Consider the following 18,167-nt stretch of genomic DNA (forward strand, 5'->3'; position numbering starts at 1 on the left):
TGACCTTTGGGTGTCTTTTCTGTTTGGTTCTAGGTCTTATTTCTCCTTCAAAGGGACAGGCATATGTCCATGGACGGAACATCTCAACAGACATGGTTTACATTAGGAAGAGCCTGGGCTGGTGCCCACAGCATGACATTTTATTTGATAACTTTACAGTAGCTGACCATCTCTCTTTCTATGGTCAGGTGAGTTGGTGGGCAGGGTCTGTGTTGGTGCCTAAGAATGGTGAGACAGACTGCAGCTCTCTTACTGTTTGTGTGTGTGTGGGGGGGTCCTTTAAGGGAGCACACCGAAGTGTCTCAGAATGCTGACACCAAATGTGGGGAGGCAGCTTCTCGTTCTGTCCAATACTTGACACCCTAACCGCGTGTCCTGCAGTTCAGTTGTAACGCTGCCTGGAGTTAGTATAACTTTCCCCTCCAGTTCAAGCGCCCACGCAAGACTACTTTCCACTTCAGATGCCGCTGCAAACCCAAGTTCTTTTCATAGCCCACTCCTCAGGTTCAATATTTTCTGTGACTTCTCACAAAGCTCAGAGAAAGATTTACTTATAGTGACCAGTTCGTTGAAAAAGCATGGATAATGCAATGAGCACTCAGAGGCAAATGGAGCAAGGTCTTTGGGAAGGGGTGCCTCCATGCCCCTTAGGAACACAAACCCTTCCAGCTCTTCAATGCATTTACCAACCAGAGACTCCAAGCTTAGCTGCTAAGAAATTTTTATACAAGGGTTATTATGTAGGCATGATGTGTTATTTATTCATTTTCCCTGGAGGACGGGGAGTAGAGCTTTGGATCCTGGCTTAAATTTTCTGATGACCTGCCCCAAATCCTAAAGCTACGCAGTGGCATGCTGAGAGTCATTTCATTAAAGCAAGAGATACCCTTTTATGCAGATAATTCTAGGGAATTGAGGTTCTCTCTGTAGCAAGGAAAATCGAGTGTTAAATTAAAGTCAAATCTGAGGACAAAAGAGACTTCTAGAATCCTTATCAATTTTTTGTATTTAAGTTTTTACTTTTTATAGAGATAAAATGCACATCACATAAAATTGGCCATTTCATTTTGTGTGTGTGTGTATTGAGACAGAGGCTCACTATGTGGAACTTGCTATGTCGACTGGACTCACAGCAATCCGCCTGCCTCTGCCTCCTGAGTGCTGGGATAAATGGTGTTTGCTCCCATGCCCAGAAATATTGCTGTTAAGTTTCTGGAGATTTCATACAATGTACTCTTCCATATTCACCAACCAACCCCTCCTCCCATCTCCACCCTCTCCACCTAACACAGAGTTCTAACCTAACACCTACCCACCCAACACTGAGTTCTTCCCTTTTCCCACTCCCACCTTCCCCAGAGTCCAGTTTGTGTTGCCCGACTACTCCTGTGAGTAGGGTCTGCCCTGGAGCAGAAGAGTTGCACATACAAACTCGTAGCAATTATGACAGCGTGAACAAGAGCAGCACTAGCTCATACCAGACAAAATCCCAGCACAGAGGTGGGAAAGTGGGCACGAAATCCCACTACTTTGTCTTTTTGACACCCTGACTATGATGTGAGATGCTCTGGTCATCTTCTCTTTTTTTTAATATTTATTTATTTATTTATTTATTTATTTATTTATTTATTTATTTATTTATTTATTTATTTATTATGTGTGTATGCCTGCAGGCCAGAAGAGGGCACCAGACCTCATTACAGATGGTTCTGAGCCACCATGTGGTTGCTGGGAATTGAACTCAGGACCTTTGGAAGAGCAGGCAATGCTCTTAACCTCTGAGCCATCTCTCCAGCCCCTCTGGTCATCTTCTCTGGTCATCTCTATTTGAAATTCTATGTACCTCTTGTGGCTGAACATCTATTTCTGTGTTTGGAAAGTTTTCTGCTATAATTCCATTAAATGGTGTGTTTATTACATTTGATTTGCCTTTATTCCTTCTTCTATACCATGAATTATTATAATTGACTTTTTAAATATATCCCAGATTACTTTGAAATTCATTCGTGTTCCTTAGCTTCCATTCCCTTAACTTTTTTTATTTTTTTTAATTTATTTTTATTTAATGCGCACTGATGTTTTTCCATTTGTGTCAGGTCCCCTGAAATTGGAGTTACAGACAGTTGTGAACTGTGATGTGGGCACTGGGAATTGAACCCTGGTCCTCTGGAAGAGCAGTCAGTGCTCTTAACCACCAAGCCATCCCTCTAGTTCTCCACTCCCTTATCTTACTGCTGGTATTTTTGTCTCTACTTGGTCCTCCATCCCTGAAATCCATCCTTCTCTGTGGTCTCGTGTGTTAATGATGGTATCTGAATGATGGTATCTATGTTGATTTTTACTTGATCATCTCCTTAATTTCAGGAATCTCTATTTGGTTCTTCTTTAGTGTTTTGATATCTTTGCTGAGTTTTCCCCCAGATTTTGGATGTTTCCTCCAGTCTAATGACTGTCTCATTCATTTGAAGACTATATTGTTGAGGTCTTGGATAGATTTTATTAGCTCATGCATCTGTTTGAATCTTCTGTATGATTATTAATTTTTTTAAAAAGTAAGGCTCTGGCCCTGCGATGGTGGCACACACCTTTATTCCCAGTACTCAGGAGGCAGAGGCAGGCAGATCTTTGTGAGTTGAGGCCAGTCTGGTCTACAAGAGCAAGTTCCAGGACAGGCTCCAAAGCTACAGAGAAACCCTGTCTCAAAAGACAAAAAAAAAAGTCTCTGAATTCTTTCTCAGATATTTCAGTTTTGTCTGCAGTTTTAGGTTCCCTTAGAGGGGTGCAGGTTGATTGGGGATGGGTTATGGCTGTTGGTTGTATTATATTCTTTGTTTTGTTTTGGGATTGTCTCTAAGTTTTTTTTTTAAACATTTATTTATTTATTATACATACAATATTCTGTCTGTGTGTATGACTGCAGGCCAGAAGAGGGCACCAGACCTCATTACAGATGGTTGTGAGCCACCATGTGGTTGCTGGGAATTGAACTCAGGACCTTTGGAAAAGCAGGCAATACTCTTAACCTCTGAGCCATCTCTCCAGCCCCTGTCTCTAAGTTTTGACTTCCCCATCTTCCAAGTTTATCTGGATGTTTTATCTTGCTAGAGGGCTATCCACTTGGGGCTTGCTGTTGATTGTTGGATGGAGTTGCTGAGATGATTTCATCTTGACTGTGTGCCAACAGGTCCAAAGATGGGGCTGTACACTAAGCCACAAGACAACCAGATGGAGTAAAATCCTTGACTATCCTTTGAATTCTCTGGCCCCACTGGGGACAGGATATCAAACATCAGACTCACTGAAGCCTATGTACTCTCAGGAGGCTGAGGTTAAAGCCACAGGCCTATTAAAGAGTCCCCTCAGCCCTCAGTGAGCACTGGAGCCTCAGAAATCAAAACCTCACACTCACACTGACCATAGGGACCCCTGGAACCAAAGCCCCAGTGTCTCAGGGAACCCAGAACAGCCTGCACTGGCCTCTAAGGCCACTGGACTGGAGGCCTGCCCCTGTATTTCTCCCAGTCCTCTGCTGGGGCTGGGTTCTAGCCTCAAGGGGCTCTCAGGGCCTTCTAGAGAAGTCCAGTTCCTTCAATGCCTTTGGGTCCCACAGAACCTAGAGGCCTGATCCCGTAGAGTGAAGCAGCTATTTGTACACTTCTGTGAAGAAATCTTTCTCCATACGCTTCTTCATTTTTCAGTTGAGTTGTTTATCCTTTTGTAATTTAATTGTGGGACATCTTTATTAGACACAAGGTCTTATAACTCTGCCAAATAGATATGGTCTGCAGAAACTTTCTTAATTTCCATTTATTGATAGCAATTTTTTTGATACACATAATTTTTTTTATTGTTTACTTTACTTCTTTAGAGACAAAATCTTGCTGTAAAGCCCAGGCAGACCTGGAACATATAATCCTACTACTTTAGCGCCTGGGTGATAAATTCACAGGAGTGTTTGACCAAGTCTGCTTTAGCCCCTGGGTGCTCGGTTCACGGCGTGTGTCACCAAGTCCTGCTAAAAGCTTTAATGACCTGTTCATCTAATTCTAAAATTTGTCACCTGTGCGTAGGAAAACCATCCAGTATCTACATCTCTTTCTCTCTAACATTTCATAACTATAAAATGTAGTCCTCTGGTCCAGCAAGACGACTCAATGGGTAAAGCATTTTTCACCAAGTTCAGTGCCAACTGAAGTTCAGTGCCCCAGGTTTCACATGGTAAAGAACCACCTCGCAAGAGTCGTGATCTTATTGCTACATGTGTGCTCCTGCGTGTGCATGTGTGTCATACACACACACTGAAATGACTCTTTTCATAGCCTGTCTAGGAACTTGAGTGGTGGCTCAGTGATTAAGAGCACTTGTTGCCCTTGTGGAGGACCCAGGTTGGGTTCTCAGCACCCCCATCGTGGTTCTCAACCCCCATCGTGGTTCTCAACCCCTCATCGTGGTTCACAACCCCCATCGTGGTTCTCAACCCCCATCGTGGTTCTCAACCCCCATCGTGGTTCTCAACCCCTCATCGTGGTTCACAACCCCTATCGTGGTTCACAACTCCTATCGTGGTTCACAACCCCCATCGTGGTTCACAACCCCCATCGTGGTTCTCAACCCCTCATCGTGGTTCACAACCCCCATCGTGGTTCTCAACCCCCATCGTGGTTCACAACCCCTCATCGTGGTTCACAACCCCCATCGTGGTTCACAACCCCCATCGTGGTTCACAACCCCCATCGTGGTTCACAACCCCCATCGTGGTTCTCAACCCCCATCGTGGTTCTCAACCCCCATCGTGGTTCACAACCCCCATCGTGGTTCACAACCCCCATCGTGGTTCACAACCATCCATAGCTCCACACAGACACAGGCACACAAATACACAGACACACATACAGATGGACACACACACACACACACACACACTCCAAACAATGACAGAAAACTTGCACAAAGCTGGCTTTTCGGAGTGGACCACCTCTATTGTGTGACCTCTACTATGACCTGAGGACCTAGTGGTAACAAAGATGCTTCTGTCAATTGGGAAGTTTCAAGATTCAGAGAGTCTCAGTGTGGGGGTGCACCCCTCGCGGTCCTGAGTCCCTTGCTCGTGCTCCCTCTCCTTCTGCTCCTGATTTGGACCTTGAGATTTCTGTCCGGTGCTCCAATGTGGGTCTCTGTCTTTGTCTCCTTTCATCGCCTGATGAAAGTTAATATTCAGGAGGATGCCTATGTGTTTGTCTTTGGATTCACCTTCTTATTTAGCTTCTCTAGGAACATGAATTATAAGCTCAATGTCCTTTATTTATGGCTAGAAACCAAATATGAGTGAGTACATCCCATGTTCCTCTTTTTGGGTCTGGCTTACCTCACTCAGGATAGTGTTTTCTATTTCCATCCATTTGTATGCAAAATAGGTTCCCTGGGGTTGTGGACCGTAAGCTGATTGATCATGTAATTTTTATCTTTAAATTTATTTTTATTATTTATTACATTCATTAACTTATATATTTTGAACTCTCTCTGCTGCTCCAGGAAAAAGCCAACTCAATTGTGGTGGATGATCTTTTTGCTTTATGCCTATGTTCAGTTAGTAAGCATTTTACTAAGAACTTTGCATGTGTTTATCAGGAATATTGGCCAGTGGTTTTCTTTGTTGTTGTTGTATTTTTCTCTGGTTTGATATTAAAGTACTACAGACTTTGTAGAAGGAGTTTAAAAGTGAAAAAAAAAAGATTTAGAGAGTCCATGCCAGGAACTAGGGACAAAAGCTACATAAACTCTTTACTATTAAACAGTTAAGAGGTAGTGGCGCACGCCTTTTATACCAGCACTCAGGCGGCAGAAGCAGGCGGATCTCTGTGAGTTCGAGACCAGCCTTGTCTGTAGAGTGAGTTCCAGGACAGCCAGGACCGTTACACAGAGAAACCCTCCCTTGAAAAACTAAAACAAAACAGAACAACAACAACAAAAAAAAAACAGTGATTTTTAAAAACATGTTGAAAAATCTTACTCAGTCATAATATATGTTGGGTTTTTGTTTTGTTTTTAGGGTTTTGTTCATTTGTTTGAAGACAGAGTTCCTCTGTGTAGCCCTGGCTGTCCTGGAACACTCTGTAGTTTAGCCTGGAACTCAGGAGATTTGTCTGCCTATGCCTCCCAAGTGCTGGCATTAAAAGTACGCACCTCCACCAACTGTCTCCTGACGCGTTTTTTTAAACAAGCTGATGTATTTATTTTTAAGTCATTTACTGTAGAACTGGATCTGAGGGTCCAAGGCCACAACCAAGCAACCCAAAGTATTTCACCAAGGCCAAATGTTTTAATTCCACAGAAGGGTGTGTATCCCTATCAAATCAAGCAAACAAACACACAGCAGGGGGGGGGAAGGACAGGGGGGTAGCTCTGCCTCAGCCTGAGTGGTCAGAAACTAGCCTCACATTCTTATGTAGCTGGCTCATTCAAAATGATAAGCAAAGTGTGACTTTTGAGAACAGGGTTCAACTCTGATCCTAGAAAAGTGTTGATTTACTGGGCATGGTGGCACACGCCTTTCATCTTGGCACCAGGGAGGCAGATCTTTGTGAGTTTGAGGCCAGCCTGGTGTACGTAGTGAATTCCTGAACAACCAGAGCTAAGTAGTAAGACCCTGTCTGAAAGTACGTAGGGCAGGGAGAGGGAGGGAGCGAGGATGAGGTGTTGATTCTGTGGAGGAATTTTTGCCAGAAGGTGTCTTTAGATTTCTCTAAAGATGGGATCTCTTTAACCCTTTGATAGGCGATACATTTCATTTACATTTTCACTTACATAGCTTTGTCCTTTGCCCTGAAAGTGATGTTCCTTATGTATTTTTCTTCTCCTTATTTTATGTGTATACAAACAAAATGTTGATTAGACATCCCAGCTCCCATCAGTAACACTTGCCTTACATCCCCTCATTTCCTGCCTCCAGTTGAAAGGCCTGTCTCCCCAGAACTGCCGTGGAGAAATAGAGGAGCTGCTGCCCCTCCTCGGCCTAAAGGACAAGTGGAACTCGAGGTCCAAGTTCCTGACTTGGGGGATGAAGCGCAAGCTCTCACTTGGCATCGCCCTCATAGCCGGTTCTAAGGTATAGAGCAGGGGTCTGGCCTCTTGATGCAGCCAAGTCAGGCTCCTACACAAGGACAGACCTAGGGGTGGTGAGGACATCTTGTCAAACCCCCAGCTGCAGCTGCACAGAGTCCCTCAGCGTGCCTAGCCTGGGCCTGGGAAATGGCTCTGCCAGTGTTTAAAGACTGCACCTCGGCCCTTCTAGGTCCTGATTCTGGACGAGCCCACCTCAGGCATGGACTCCACTTCCAGGAGGGCCATCTGGGACCTTCTTCAGCAGCAGAAGAGTAACCGCACCATCCTGCTGACCACTCACTTCATGGACGAAGCTGACCTGCTGGGGGACCGCATCGCCATCATGGCCAAGGGGGAGCTACGGTGCTGTGGGTCACCAGCGTTCCTCAAGCAGAAATATGGTGAGTAGCGGGCAGCAGGAGTGCCGGTCAGCCTCTGTCCTGTGACGGGCCAGTGCCACTTCCACCGCCCTTGTGAAGCGCCCTGGTCTTCCCTAGACTTCCTGTTGTCGGTCCGGGAGACGAGCTTATGAGAAGGAGGAAGAAATGAAGTAAAAAGCACCTTCGAGACTTAGGACCAGAAGACCCATGTTAAACACATGGGTTCCAGTTTGTCAATTTATTGCCTCTTCATCCAGGCACCAAGTTAGTTTATCCTTTCTTAGAATTTTTTTTAAAAAAAATCTAATCTATGAAATGGAAGCAAACAAAGCCAAAGTCTCACAGCCCATGTCTGACCCATCTGCAAACATTGCTGGTCTTAATTTCAAAATACATATAGGAGTTGGGCGGTGGTGGCGCACGCCTTTAATCCCTGCACTCGAGAGGCAGAGACAGGTGGATCTCTGTGAGTTCGAGGCCAGGTAGGTCTACAGTCAAGTTCCAGGACAGCCAGAGCTGTTACACAAAGAAGCCCTGTCTCAAAAAGAAACCAAGACTATATATATGTTCTACCTATTTCTTTCAAATGTCTGGCTACATTCTAGCATTCTGGTGTCTGGGTCACCATCTCCTCCTACTTGGATTATTACAGATGCCTCCTTGCCTATCCCTCTGTCTCTAATCTTACATCTTCACACTCTGTTGGCAACCTAGTTATCCAAGTGAGTTCCTGGCAATGTGCACCATTCTTAAGTTCAGAATTCGGAGGATCACCCTTCTTGGCACCCTTACTGTAGTTCTTTATCCCTGCTTAGCACTTAGATTGGCCTTCATTCTATCTCCTAATTCTGAAACAGAAGGGCAGTCTCTAGAATGGCGTTGCAGTTTCTGAAGCCAGGCCATTACGGTTTAAACTGACTTCACAACATTTCTTTGTCTTTGCTGTGACCTGTCCAAGCTGAGCTAGAGAATATGGCCTGAGAAGAATGATATAAAGAATAAGCTGATTTCACAGTCTTCTGCATGGTCTTCCAGGTGGAGGATATTATATGACTTTGATAAAAATGCCCATCTGTGACACTGTGAAACTTTCGAGTGTGGTTTACCAACACATACCAAATGCAATTTTGGAGTCCAGCATTGGAGAAGAAGTGGTATTCATACTTCCTAAGAAGACCACGTCCAGGTATGGACCAAGACGCCAGCACACTCCACCACAGCCACAACAATCCTCAGCCTTCCCACATGCCCACACGCAAAGTACAGTGTCTCCTGTTGGCGGAGTCAGCATAGGATTAAGAACCCCGTCATCTGAATTATGTCTAGCATGGAACTTGGGTTCACCTCATTGGCCATGGCTCTTCTTGAAGACTTGTAAAATAATGAGGTGTTATCTGATCCACATACACCCAGTGAGCTGAGCAAGTAATGGCAATCACAAGAGACAACACTCAGAAAACAAAAATAAAGACAAATAACACATTAGTCTTCAGAAATCCTAAATTCTAGGTGGGCATGCATCTCAAATTCCTGCTTTTTCTGAAGCAGGGAATGCTTATCGATGGTTCCAGTTCATGAGAACAGTTTCAGACAGCCTTGACGTCACCCACTGGCTGTTCACTCTGTCTTTTGAACACTTATTTCTTCCTAAAAAGCTGGCTTCATTTGCCTGATCCTTGCTATAGAAGAGTATCCAAGATGGTATAAGTACTTTTTCGGGGTCCTCTGCATCAAGTTATGAAACACACCTTTTTTAGACTGAAGCCATACTCACAGTCTTGAAAACATGTCCTGCCATGTCATGTTGTAATAGGAGCTGCGGGGCTGCTAGCTTATGCCCGAAATAACAACACACAAACTGTATTCATTTAAACACTGCTTGGCCCATTTCTATCTAGCCTCTTCTAGGCTAATTCTCACATATTAATTTAGCCCATTTCTAATCATCTGTGTAGCACCGCTAGGTGCGCTTACCAGGAAGATTCTAGCCTACGTCCATCCTGGGTCGGAGCTTCATCGCGTGTGCCCCGGAGCAGGGAGCATGGCGCCTCTGCTCCAGAGAGCAGAGCTGTCGAGTCTGAGCTCACTTCCTCTTCCTCCCAGCATTCTGTTCTGTTTACTCCTCCCACCTATGTTTTAACCTATCAGGGCCAAGCAGTTTCTTTATTGCTTAACCAATGAAATCAACAGATTGATATATGACACTCCCACATCAATGTCACGCGTATTCACAGATATGCTTTTGGTCTCCTGTTACTACAGCTGAACGTGCTGCCAAATTCTGCCACTAAGTGACAATGTCCTCACTACTCTCCCAGTCTGTCTAGACTCTCTTGAAGCCCTTCTTGCCTTTGCCTCACTGTCTTGTCCCACATGACACCTGCTCTCAGACCTGAGGGTTTTATTGTGCTGTAGTGCTTCTAGTTTCAAATTCTGGGTCAGCTGTCTATTCCTGAATAACAACATAACTCAAAACATTCCGGCTTAAAGTAGCAACTATTTTAATGTTTGTTCCCCAGTACTGGGGATTCAGTCCAGGGCCTTGCACATAAAAGACAGGGGCTGTAACTGTTGCCTCCCCTGCCCCCATCGGTTTCTGTCTGTTGGTTGCACTGAACTGGACAGTTTTTATGCTCCACATCAATTTTTTCTGGACCTAGAGTGTTCTGGAATATCCAGGATGGCTCGTTCTCACATCTGGGAAACCAGGGCTAACTAACAAGTGGGTGCTACTGGAACTGCTGAGTGTAGCATCCAGTGCTCCTCTCTGTCACTCTCAGATGCCTTGGGCTTCTCATGGCGTGGCAGGTCAAATCCAAGAAAAGGTATCTCAGGAGGGACTGAGAAGCAAGGGTGGTAGTTACTCCTCGTTAGGCTTTTGTACTAGACATGTTTATACTTAGCCCTATAGGAACTTTCCAAAGTAAATACTATTACAAGTTCAGAAGTGATAGCTATGAAACTAAGTGATAAAGCTGAGAACTGAGCAGATATCTCAACAACAAACTCCATGTCTTCTCTGCTGTGGAAAGCTCAGGGTGGAATTACATCTTTCAAAAATAAAACCTTTTTCCCTTCTAGGTTTGAAGCTTTATTTACTGAATTAGAACAGAGACAGATAGAGCTGGGAATCTCCACTTTGGGAGCCTCTGTCACTACTATGGAGGAAGTGTTCATACAGTAAGCAAAACTAAAATAACTGGAAGGCCGGGGAGGTGGCTCACGTGGGTAAGAGCACTTGCTATGCAAGCTTGAAAATGGGCTCTCTGGCTGACCAGCCCAGGAAAACCCCAGTGACCATCAGGTTCACCGAGAGACCCTGTCTCAAGGGACAAAATGGAAAAGAATAGAGGAAGACATCAGACGTCTTTCTCTGTCATTGAGAGTACCTGTGCACACCCACATATACACACGCACTAACAAAACTGACAGCTTTAAACATCTTCCCCAATGCTTGACTCTTGTTCCTAATTGTCTTGCTGAATGGCCTTCTAGTCTCTGAACAATACTTTCGATCTAGTAGGATATTAGATAATAAAAAATTGTGTTAAATGTATTATTATTCAACAAACTTATTTTTGGAGGGTGGTGAGAACAGGGTCTCTCTATATATGACTGTCCTAGACCTCACTATGTAGACCAGGCTGACCTCAAACTTACAGAGATCCACCTGCGTCTGCCTCCTGAGTGCTGGGATTAAAGGTGTGTGCCACTACACCTGGTCTAACAGATCTATTTTTTTTCTTTTTACTTTTTTTGAGACAGGGTCTCATTATATAGTTCTAAATATGTCTGAAAGTTCCTGTATGTATCAAGCTGGCCCCAAACTTGGGTGATCCTCCTGCCTCTGCTTCTTGAGCACTGTAATTATAAGTATATGTTACCAACTGGCAACAGCCATTTTATCAATTGAGATGCTTTTGCCTACAGGTATCTTGACAATAATCTTGACTTAGCTGTTTTTAACAATATGGAGAATTTATTACTTCTCTTACAAAGAATCCCCCTGATTGCACAGTTGTTGGGCTAAGTGGTTTATCTACCAAACAATTTGTATACCCTAAATCGGGAATGCAGGCTCAGTTCTAGAAAGACCTTGGTGGAATGCTGCTATCTAGGGAGCTACACCAGGCCAGAGCTTGGCAAGGAGCCAGGGGTAATTTTATCCAGTCTGGCATTTGTCTTTTTATTTGCATGTGCAGCTGTTTATGATTATTCATGAAATATTCAGATTTGTAACTATGATTTTTCTTGATGTGTTCTCCTGTTGACAAGTACACATTGCATATAATTTTCTCTTTTATTTTTGTTTTTCCCCTATTTTCAACCATCCATCCATACTTGTTGCAAATTATATATTACAATTTTATTATTTTAATGATCAGTCTAAATGAAGAGATACGATATCTTTATCAAAGGCTAAAAGGAATTGGAATCTTTAACCTGCTCTTGGAAAATGCTGGGATCCTTACTCCCCATGTGCTCCCCCATTGTCAACTTACATATTATTGTGCATTCTCTTTTTTGTTTTATTTATTTTTTTTATTGATATTTATTGAACTCTACATTTTTCTCTGGTCCCCTCCCTGCCTCTCCTATCCCCCCTTCAAACTTCCCCCAAGGTCCCCATACTCCCAATTTACTCAGGAGATCTTGTCTTTTTCTACTTTCTACTTCCCATGTAGATTAGATCTATGTAAACCTCTCTTAGTGTTCGCATTGTTGTCTAAGTTCTCTGGAATTGTGGTTTGTAGGATGGCTTTCTTTGCTTTATGTTTAAAAACCACCTATGAGTTGAGTACATGTGATAATTGTCTTTCTGTGAGTTACCACACTCAAAATGATATTTTCTAGCTCCATCCATTTTCCTGCAAAATTCAAGATGTCGTTATTTTTTTCTGCTGTGTAGTACTCCATTGTGTAAATGTACCACATTTTCCTTGTCCATTCTTTGGTTGAGGGGTATTTAGGTGGTTTCCCGGTTCTGGCTATGACAAACAAAGCTGCTATGAACATAGTTGAGCACATGTCCTTGTGGCACGATTGAGCATAATTTGGATATATACCCAAAAGCGGTATTACTGGATCTTGAGGAAGGTTGTTTCCTAATTTTCTGAGAAATCACCACACTGACATCCAAAGGGGTTGTACCAGCTTGCATTCCCACCAGCAATACAGAAGTGTTCCCTTTTCCCCACAACCTCTCCAGCATAAGTTGTCATCAGTGTTTTTGATCTTGGCCATTCTTACAGGTATAGGATGGAATCTCAGAGTTGTTTTGATTTGCATTTCTCTGATAACTAAGGATGTTGAACATTTCCTTAAGTGTCTTTCAGCCATTTTAGATTCCTCTGTTGAGAGTTCTCTGATTAGGTCTATACTCCATTTTTCTTATTGGATTATGTGATTTTTCAGTGTCCAATTTCTTTTTTTTTAATCTATTTACTTATTAAAGATTTCTGTCTCTTCCCCGCCACCGCCTCCCATTTCCCTCCCCCTCCCCCAAATCAAGTCCCCCTCCCTCTTCAGCCCAAAGAGCAATCAGGGTTCCCTGCCCTGTGGGAAGTCCAAGGACCACCCACCTCCATCCAGGTCTAGTAAGGTGAGCATCCAAACTGCCTAGGCTCCCCCAAAGCCAGTACGTGCAGTAGGATCAAAAACCCATTGCCATTGTTCTTGAGTTCTCAGTAGTCCTCATTGTCCGCTATGTTCAGTGAGTCCGGTTTTATCCCAGGCTTTTTCAGACCCAGGCCAGCTGGCCTTGGTGAGTTCCCGATAGAACATCCCCATTGTCTCAGTGTGTGGGTGCACCCCTTGCGGTCCTGAGTTCCTCCAATTTCTTGATTCTTTGTATATTTTGGAGATCAGACCTTTGTCTGATGTGGGGTTAGTGAAGATCTTTTCCTAATCTGTAGGCTGTCGTTTTGTCTTGTTGACCTTTGCTTTACAGAAGCTTTTCAGTTTCAGGAGGTCTCATTTATTAATTGTTTCTCTCAGTGTCTGTGCTGCTGGGGTTATATTGAGGAAGTGGTCTCCTGTGCCAATATGTTCAAGTGTACTTTCCACTTTCTCTTCTATAAGGTTCAGTGTGGCTGGCTTTATGTTGAGGCCTTTGATGTATTTGGACTTTGAGTTTTGTGCATGGTGATAGATATGGTTTTTTTTATTCTTCTACATGTTGATATTCAGTTATGCCAATACCACTTGTTAAATATGCTTTCTTTTTTCCATTTGGTATTTTTTTGCTTCTTTATCAAAGATCAGGTGTTTGAAAATGTGTGGATTGATATCCGGGTCTTCTATTCAGTTCCATTGGTCCTCCTGTCTGTTCTTATGCCAATACTGGGCTGTTTTCAGTACTGTAGCTCTGTAGTAGGGTTTGAAGTCAGGGATTGTGATGCCTCCAGAAGTTCTTTTATTGCATAGGATTGTTTTGACTATCCTGGATTTTTTGCTTTTCCAAATGAAGTTGAGTACCATTCTTTCGAGGTCTTTGAAGAATTTTGCTGGGATTTTGATGGGCTATTGTGCATTTTGATTCTGAATCTTTTTAGCCTTCACAAAACATCATTATTTGTCTGGGACACAAAATGGTTTATCAGTGTTCTCTGCCTTGTGTGTGCTCCACCACTAATCCACACCCCAGCCTTCCTGTAGCAGTTTTACTCTGTGCCAAGCCCTAGGTGTTTTGTTCTTGTTTTCAAGCTAGAAAACTTGTTTTTGTTTTTGTTTTTTTTTTTTTTGAAATAGGGTCTCACTGTGTTGCTCCGGCTGCCCTGAGGTTAATATATGTAGACCTGAATGGCCTTAAATTCACAAAGATCACCTGCCTCTACCTCCAGGGTGCTGGGATGAAAGGCATATGCTACCATGCACAGCAATATATATATTTGAAATAAAAAAAAATTCATCTCTTTCCCTTTTTTGTGGTAGTGGGGACTACCTAGGGTCTCTCATATGGAAGTGAGTGCATTATCACTGAGCTACCTCTCTAGACATTTCTTCAGTTTTATGATCAGGTGTGTGTGCTTACTGGGGACTGAATTGATGGTATCATGTATATTAGGCAAGCATTCTACCACTAAGCTGTCTCTCTGTTTTACTGTGAGGTAGAGTTTCACTAAATTGAGCAGGCTGGCCTCGGATTTATTCCCGGGGCTCTGAATTTATGAGCCCCTTCTCCAGGTTGCCTTACAGCTGGGATTACACCTGTGTGTGGCTCACTAGCAGGCTTTTGTTTTGTTTTATTTTTATTTGATTTTGGTTTTTGAAGAAAAGATTTCTCTATTTAGCCCTGGCTGTCCTGGAACTCGCTCTAAAGACCAGGCTGGTCGCAAACTCAGACATTTCCCTGCCTCTGCCTCCTGAGTGCTGGGAGTAAAGTCATATGCCACCACTACCTGGTATCACTAGCAGTTTTTAATGAAAACATTTTCATCTCTATGGAAGCTAATTTATACATTTCTGTCTTTCATGGGTTTAAAAAAATCTATTCTATTTTAAAAAATATTTACCTTAGGTGATCACAAATATTTCCCCTCCTTTTCTCCTGGGAACGTTATTATTTTAGCTTTAAATTAGGCATATAATTGAACTAGGAATTATTTGGGGTGTGACTTGATAAAGCGTCAGTGTTCCTTTTCTTGCACATGGCTGTCTCATTGGGACACAATATTTATTGAAAAGATTTTTCTTTCCACATTGAATTGTTTGGGTTTCATCACCAAAAGTCAACTGACTTTAATTTTTCTACATTCCCAGAAATCCTTAATAAATAAATAAATTAAATTAAATAAAAAATAAATAATTAATAAATAAATAAATAAAAATTAAAAAAAAATTTCTACATTCCCAGTTCTGCTTCAAGGATCTATTCCGTCTTGATGCCTGTGCCATATTGTTGGGATGGCCGCTGGGGATTGCTGTAGTTTTGCAGAATGTTTAGCTTTGTTCTGTTTTTTTTTTAAGACTATTTTAGTTATTAAAGGTACTTTGATATAAACTTGTCAGTTTCTATTTACGAACCTGTTGGGATGCCATAATTTTTAAGAATGGACTACACTAATACAGGAAGTTAACCTTAGGGAAAGAGGAGGTGTATGAAAAGCTCTCTGCACTTCCTGCCCTTAGAAGTGGATCCAGCAGTCCCAGTCTAACTCCAGGTACTGCAGCCCTTGCCGATAGCTAGAAAACATGCAGCCTCGTGAAAAGCTTTAAGACAAAATAACAGTTAATCCATTCTCCATTTCTTCACCGACAGAAACTGAGATAATAAATGTTTACAGTTGCTGGGCTGAAGAGGTGGCTCAGAGTTCCTGAGTTCAATTCCCAATAACCATGCAGTGGCTCACAACCATTTTTAATGAGATCTGGTGCCCTCTTCTGGCCTGCAGGCACACATGCAGGCAGAACACTTTATACCTATCTTTAAAAAAATAAATGTTTACAGTTGTTTTAAGATGCCCAACTTTGGTGACAATCTGTGTTGCAGTATAAACAACAAATGTACCAACTTTTATAATCCTCCTGAAAGAAAAATTAGCCACAAGTAATAATGACTTATGTTAGGATAAGTTCCCAGAAATAAAAATGTGACTCAAGGGTTATGAACAGAAATACATCACCTAACTGGGCGGTGGTGGCACACACCTTTAATCCCAGCACTCGGGAGGCAGAGGCAGGGCCAGCAAACTATTCTTAGAAAGCCAGGTCACAGAACCCCCAAAGAAGACCACCACAGAGCCGTTATCCAATGCAAACACACACACTGGGGTTTATTGATTACAAGGTAGCTCAGACCATAATCCAACACACCGATGATGCAGCAGGTCAGCCTCCAGCCCCTGGGATAAGGGGTTTTTAAAGTGAAAACTGCAAACAGGGTGATGCAAATCTTAGCATTTCGGGATTGGGCAAAGGCATACAACCTTTGAATTCCTTGGTTGGAGTATAAGTATAACAGTGGCTGTCAGCAGACAAGAATTTCAAAACAGCAGTTAATCAGATACCCACAGGACATTTGAAGCAAGCAGATGTTGTTTGGACACTCTGGTGGGTCACTTTGACCAGGACAGGCTCAGTTTCTTGAAAATGTTTATGTCTTTGCCATAGCTGCATTCACAGACACACCCAGTTAGGCCCTGTCTAAGATGAAATTCTTTATCATAATGGAATTTGTTCTGCTCCTTCCACACTTGGGAGGCAGAAAAAGGCAGATCTCTGTGAGTTAAGGCCAGCCTAGTCTACAAAGTGAGTTCCAGGACAGCCAGAACTACACAGAGAAACCCTGTCTCAAAAACAAAAATAAACAAACAAAAACGCCAGATAGCATTTTATACTATGTAAGCTTAGACAATCAGGATATTATGTAGGTACTTATGTACTCAACATGTAATCATTTCAAAATGCAAAACCATTCTAAGTTCATGACCAGGGAAAAAGTAGGTCTTGGCTGTTCTGAACTACTAACCAGTGCTTGTTAAGCTCCTGGTCTATAATCTTTTCTTCCTTTTTTTCAGTATTTGGTTTTTGTTTTTTGGAAACAGGGTTTCTCTGTGTAGCCTTGGCTGTCCTGGAACTCACTCTGTAGACCAGGCTGGCTTCAAACTCACAGGATCCACCTGTCTCTGCCTCCTGAGTCCTGGAATTAAAGGTGTGTGCCACCACTGCTTGGCCATTGTCAATAATCTCAATGTTTTTTTTTTAATTTTTAGTTTTGCTTATAAGATTAACTAACATATTACGTTGCTTTAATTTTCATTTATTTATTTATTTATTTATTTATTTATTTATTTATTTATTTATTATGTATACAATAGTCTGTCTGTATGTCTGCAGCCCAGAAGAGGGCACCAGACCTCATTACAGATGGTTGTAAGTCACCATGTGGTTGCCGGGAATTGAACTCAGGACCTTTGGAAGAGCAGGCAATGCTCTTAACCACTGAGCCATCTCTCTAGCCCTGTTGTTTTAATTTTCATGTAGTACTTTTTAAAACAAAGTAACAAACATCTAATCACAATAGTGTTGCATGCTATCTTTAGAAAAGACATTGGTGAGTTACCATGGTGCTCAGAGCCCATGGAGGCCCATGCTCCCCACTGTACAACTTAGACATAGCACCCTTCGCCGTCATTGTTCTCAGTCTAGCTTACATCTTCCCAAGTAGTATATGAATCTCATTGTTTAAACACAAACAAAATGAAATGGGTTGTGATTTTGAGACTTTGTTTTTGTTTTGGTTTAGAGTTTGTAAGTCGGCTGATTCTGGCACAAGTATCTTAACTGAGAAGCGACCCTCTGTTCACCGTTGTCCCCGAATTCACAGAGTTCCTGTTGACAGAATTAAATGTCTTCACTCAAGAATCTTTTCAGTGCAGTCTGGCATGTCAATCAAATTAAATACTGGAGTAAGCAGCATATTTCAAATACATGGGGAAAATGTGGTTTAATGGATGGAATCCTGCTGTTGTTCTATCAAGAGCTGGGTTTAGAGTGGGTGTGGTGGCATATGGCTTTAATCCCAGCACTCAGAAGCCAAAGGCAGACAGATCTCTGTGAGTTTGAGGCTAGCCTGGTCTACACAGTGAGTTCCACGATAGACAGGGCTAGGTAGAGAGATGCTGTCTCAAAAAAATAAAAATAATAAAAGAACTGGGTTTGGTAGCACATGCCTATAATTCCAGT

General features: G+C 42.6%; 1 protein-coding gene across 1 annotated transcript in view; it reads left to right on the plus strand.

Annotated features, from left to right (window-relative positions):
- The window catches only part of LOC142859519 (ATP-binding cassette sub-family A member 17-like), a 77,445-nt gene that overhangs the window by 38,266 nt on the left and 21,012 nt on the right, over window positions 1–18,167 (plus strand). Inside the window, exons 12-17 of the mRNA XM_075989689.1 lie at window positions 34–188; window positions 6,950–7,105; window positions 7,292–7,502; window positions 8,517–8,667; window positions 10,563–10,661; window positions 17,728–17,890. Coding sequence (XP_075845804.1) covers window positions 34–188; window positions 6,950–7,105; window positions 7,292–7,502; window positions 8,517–8,667; window positions 10,563–10,661; window positions 17,728–17,890 — 935 coding nt within the window. The remainder of the gene's footprint in view (window positions 1–33; window positions 189–6,949; window positions 7,106–7,291; window positions 7,503–8,516; window positions 8,668–10,562; window positions 10,662–17,727; window positions 17,891–18,167) is intronic.

Source organism: Microtus pennsylvanicus, chromosome 11 (assembly GCF_037038515.1).
Source record: "Microtus pennsylvanicus isolate mMicPen1 chromosome 11, mMicPen1.hap1, whole genome shotgun sequence".
Taxonomy (NCBI): Eukaryota; Metazoa; Chordata; class Mammalia; order Rodentia; family Cricetidae; genus Microtus; species Microtus pennsylvanicus.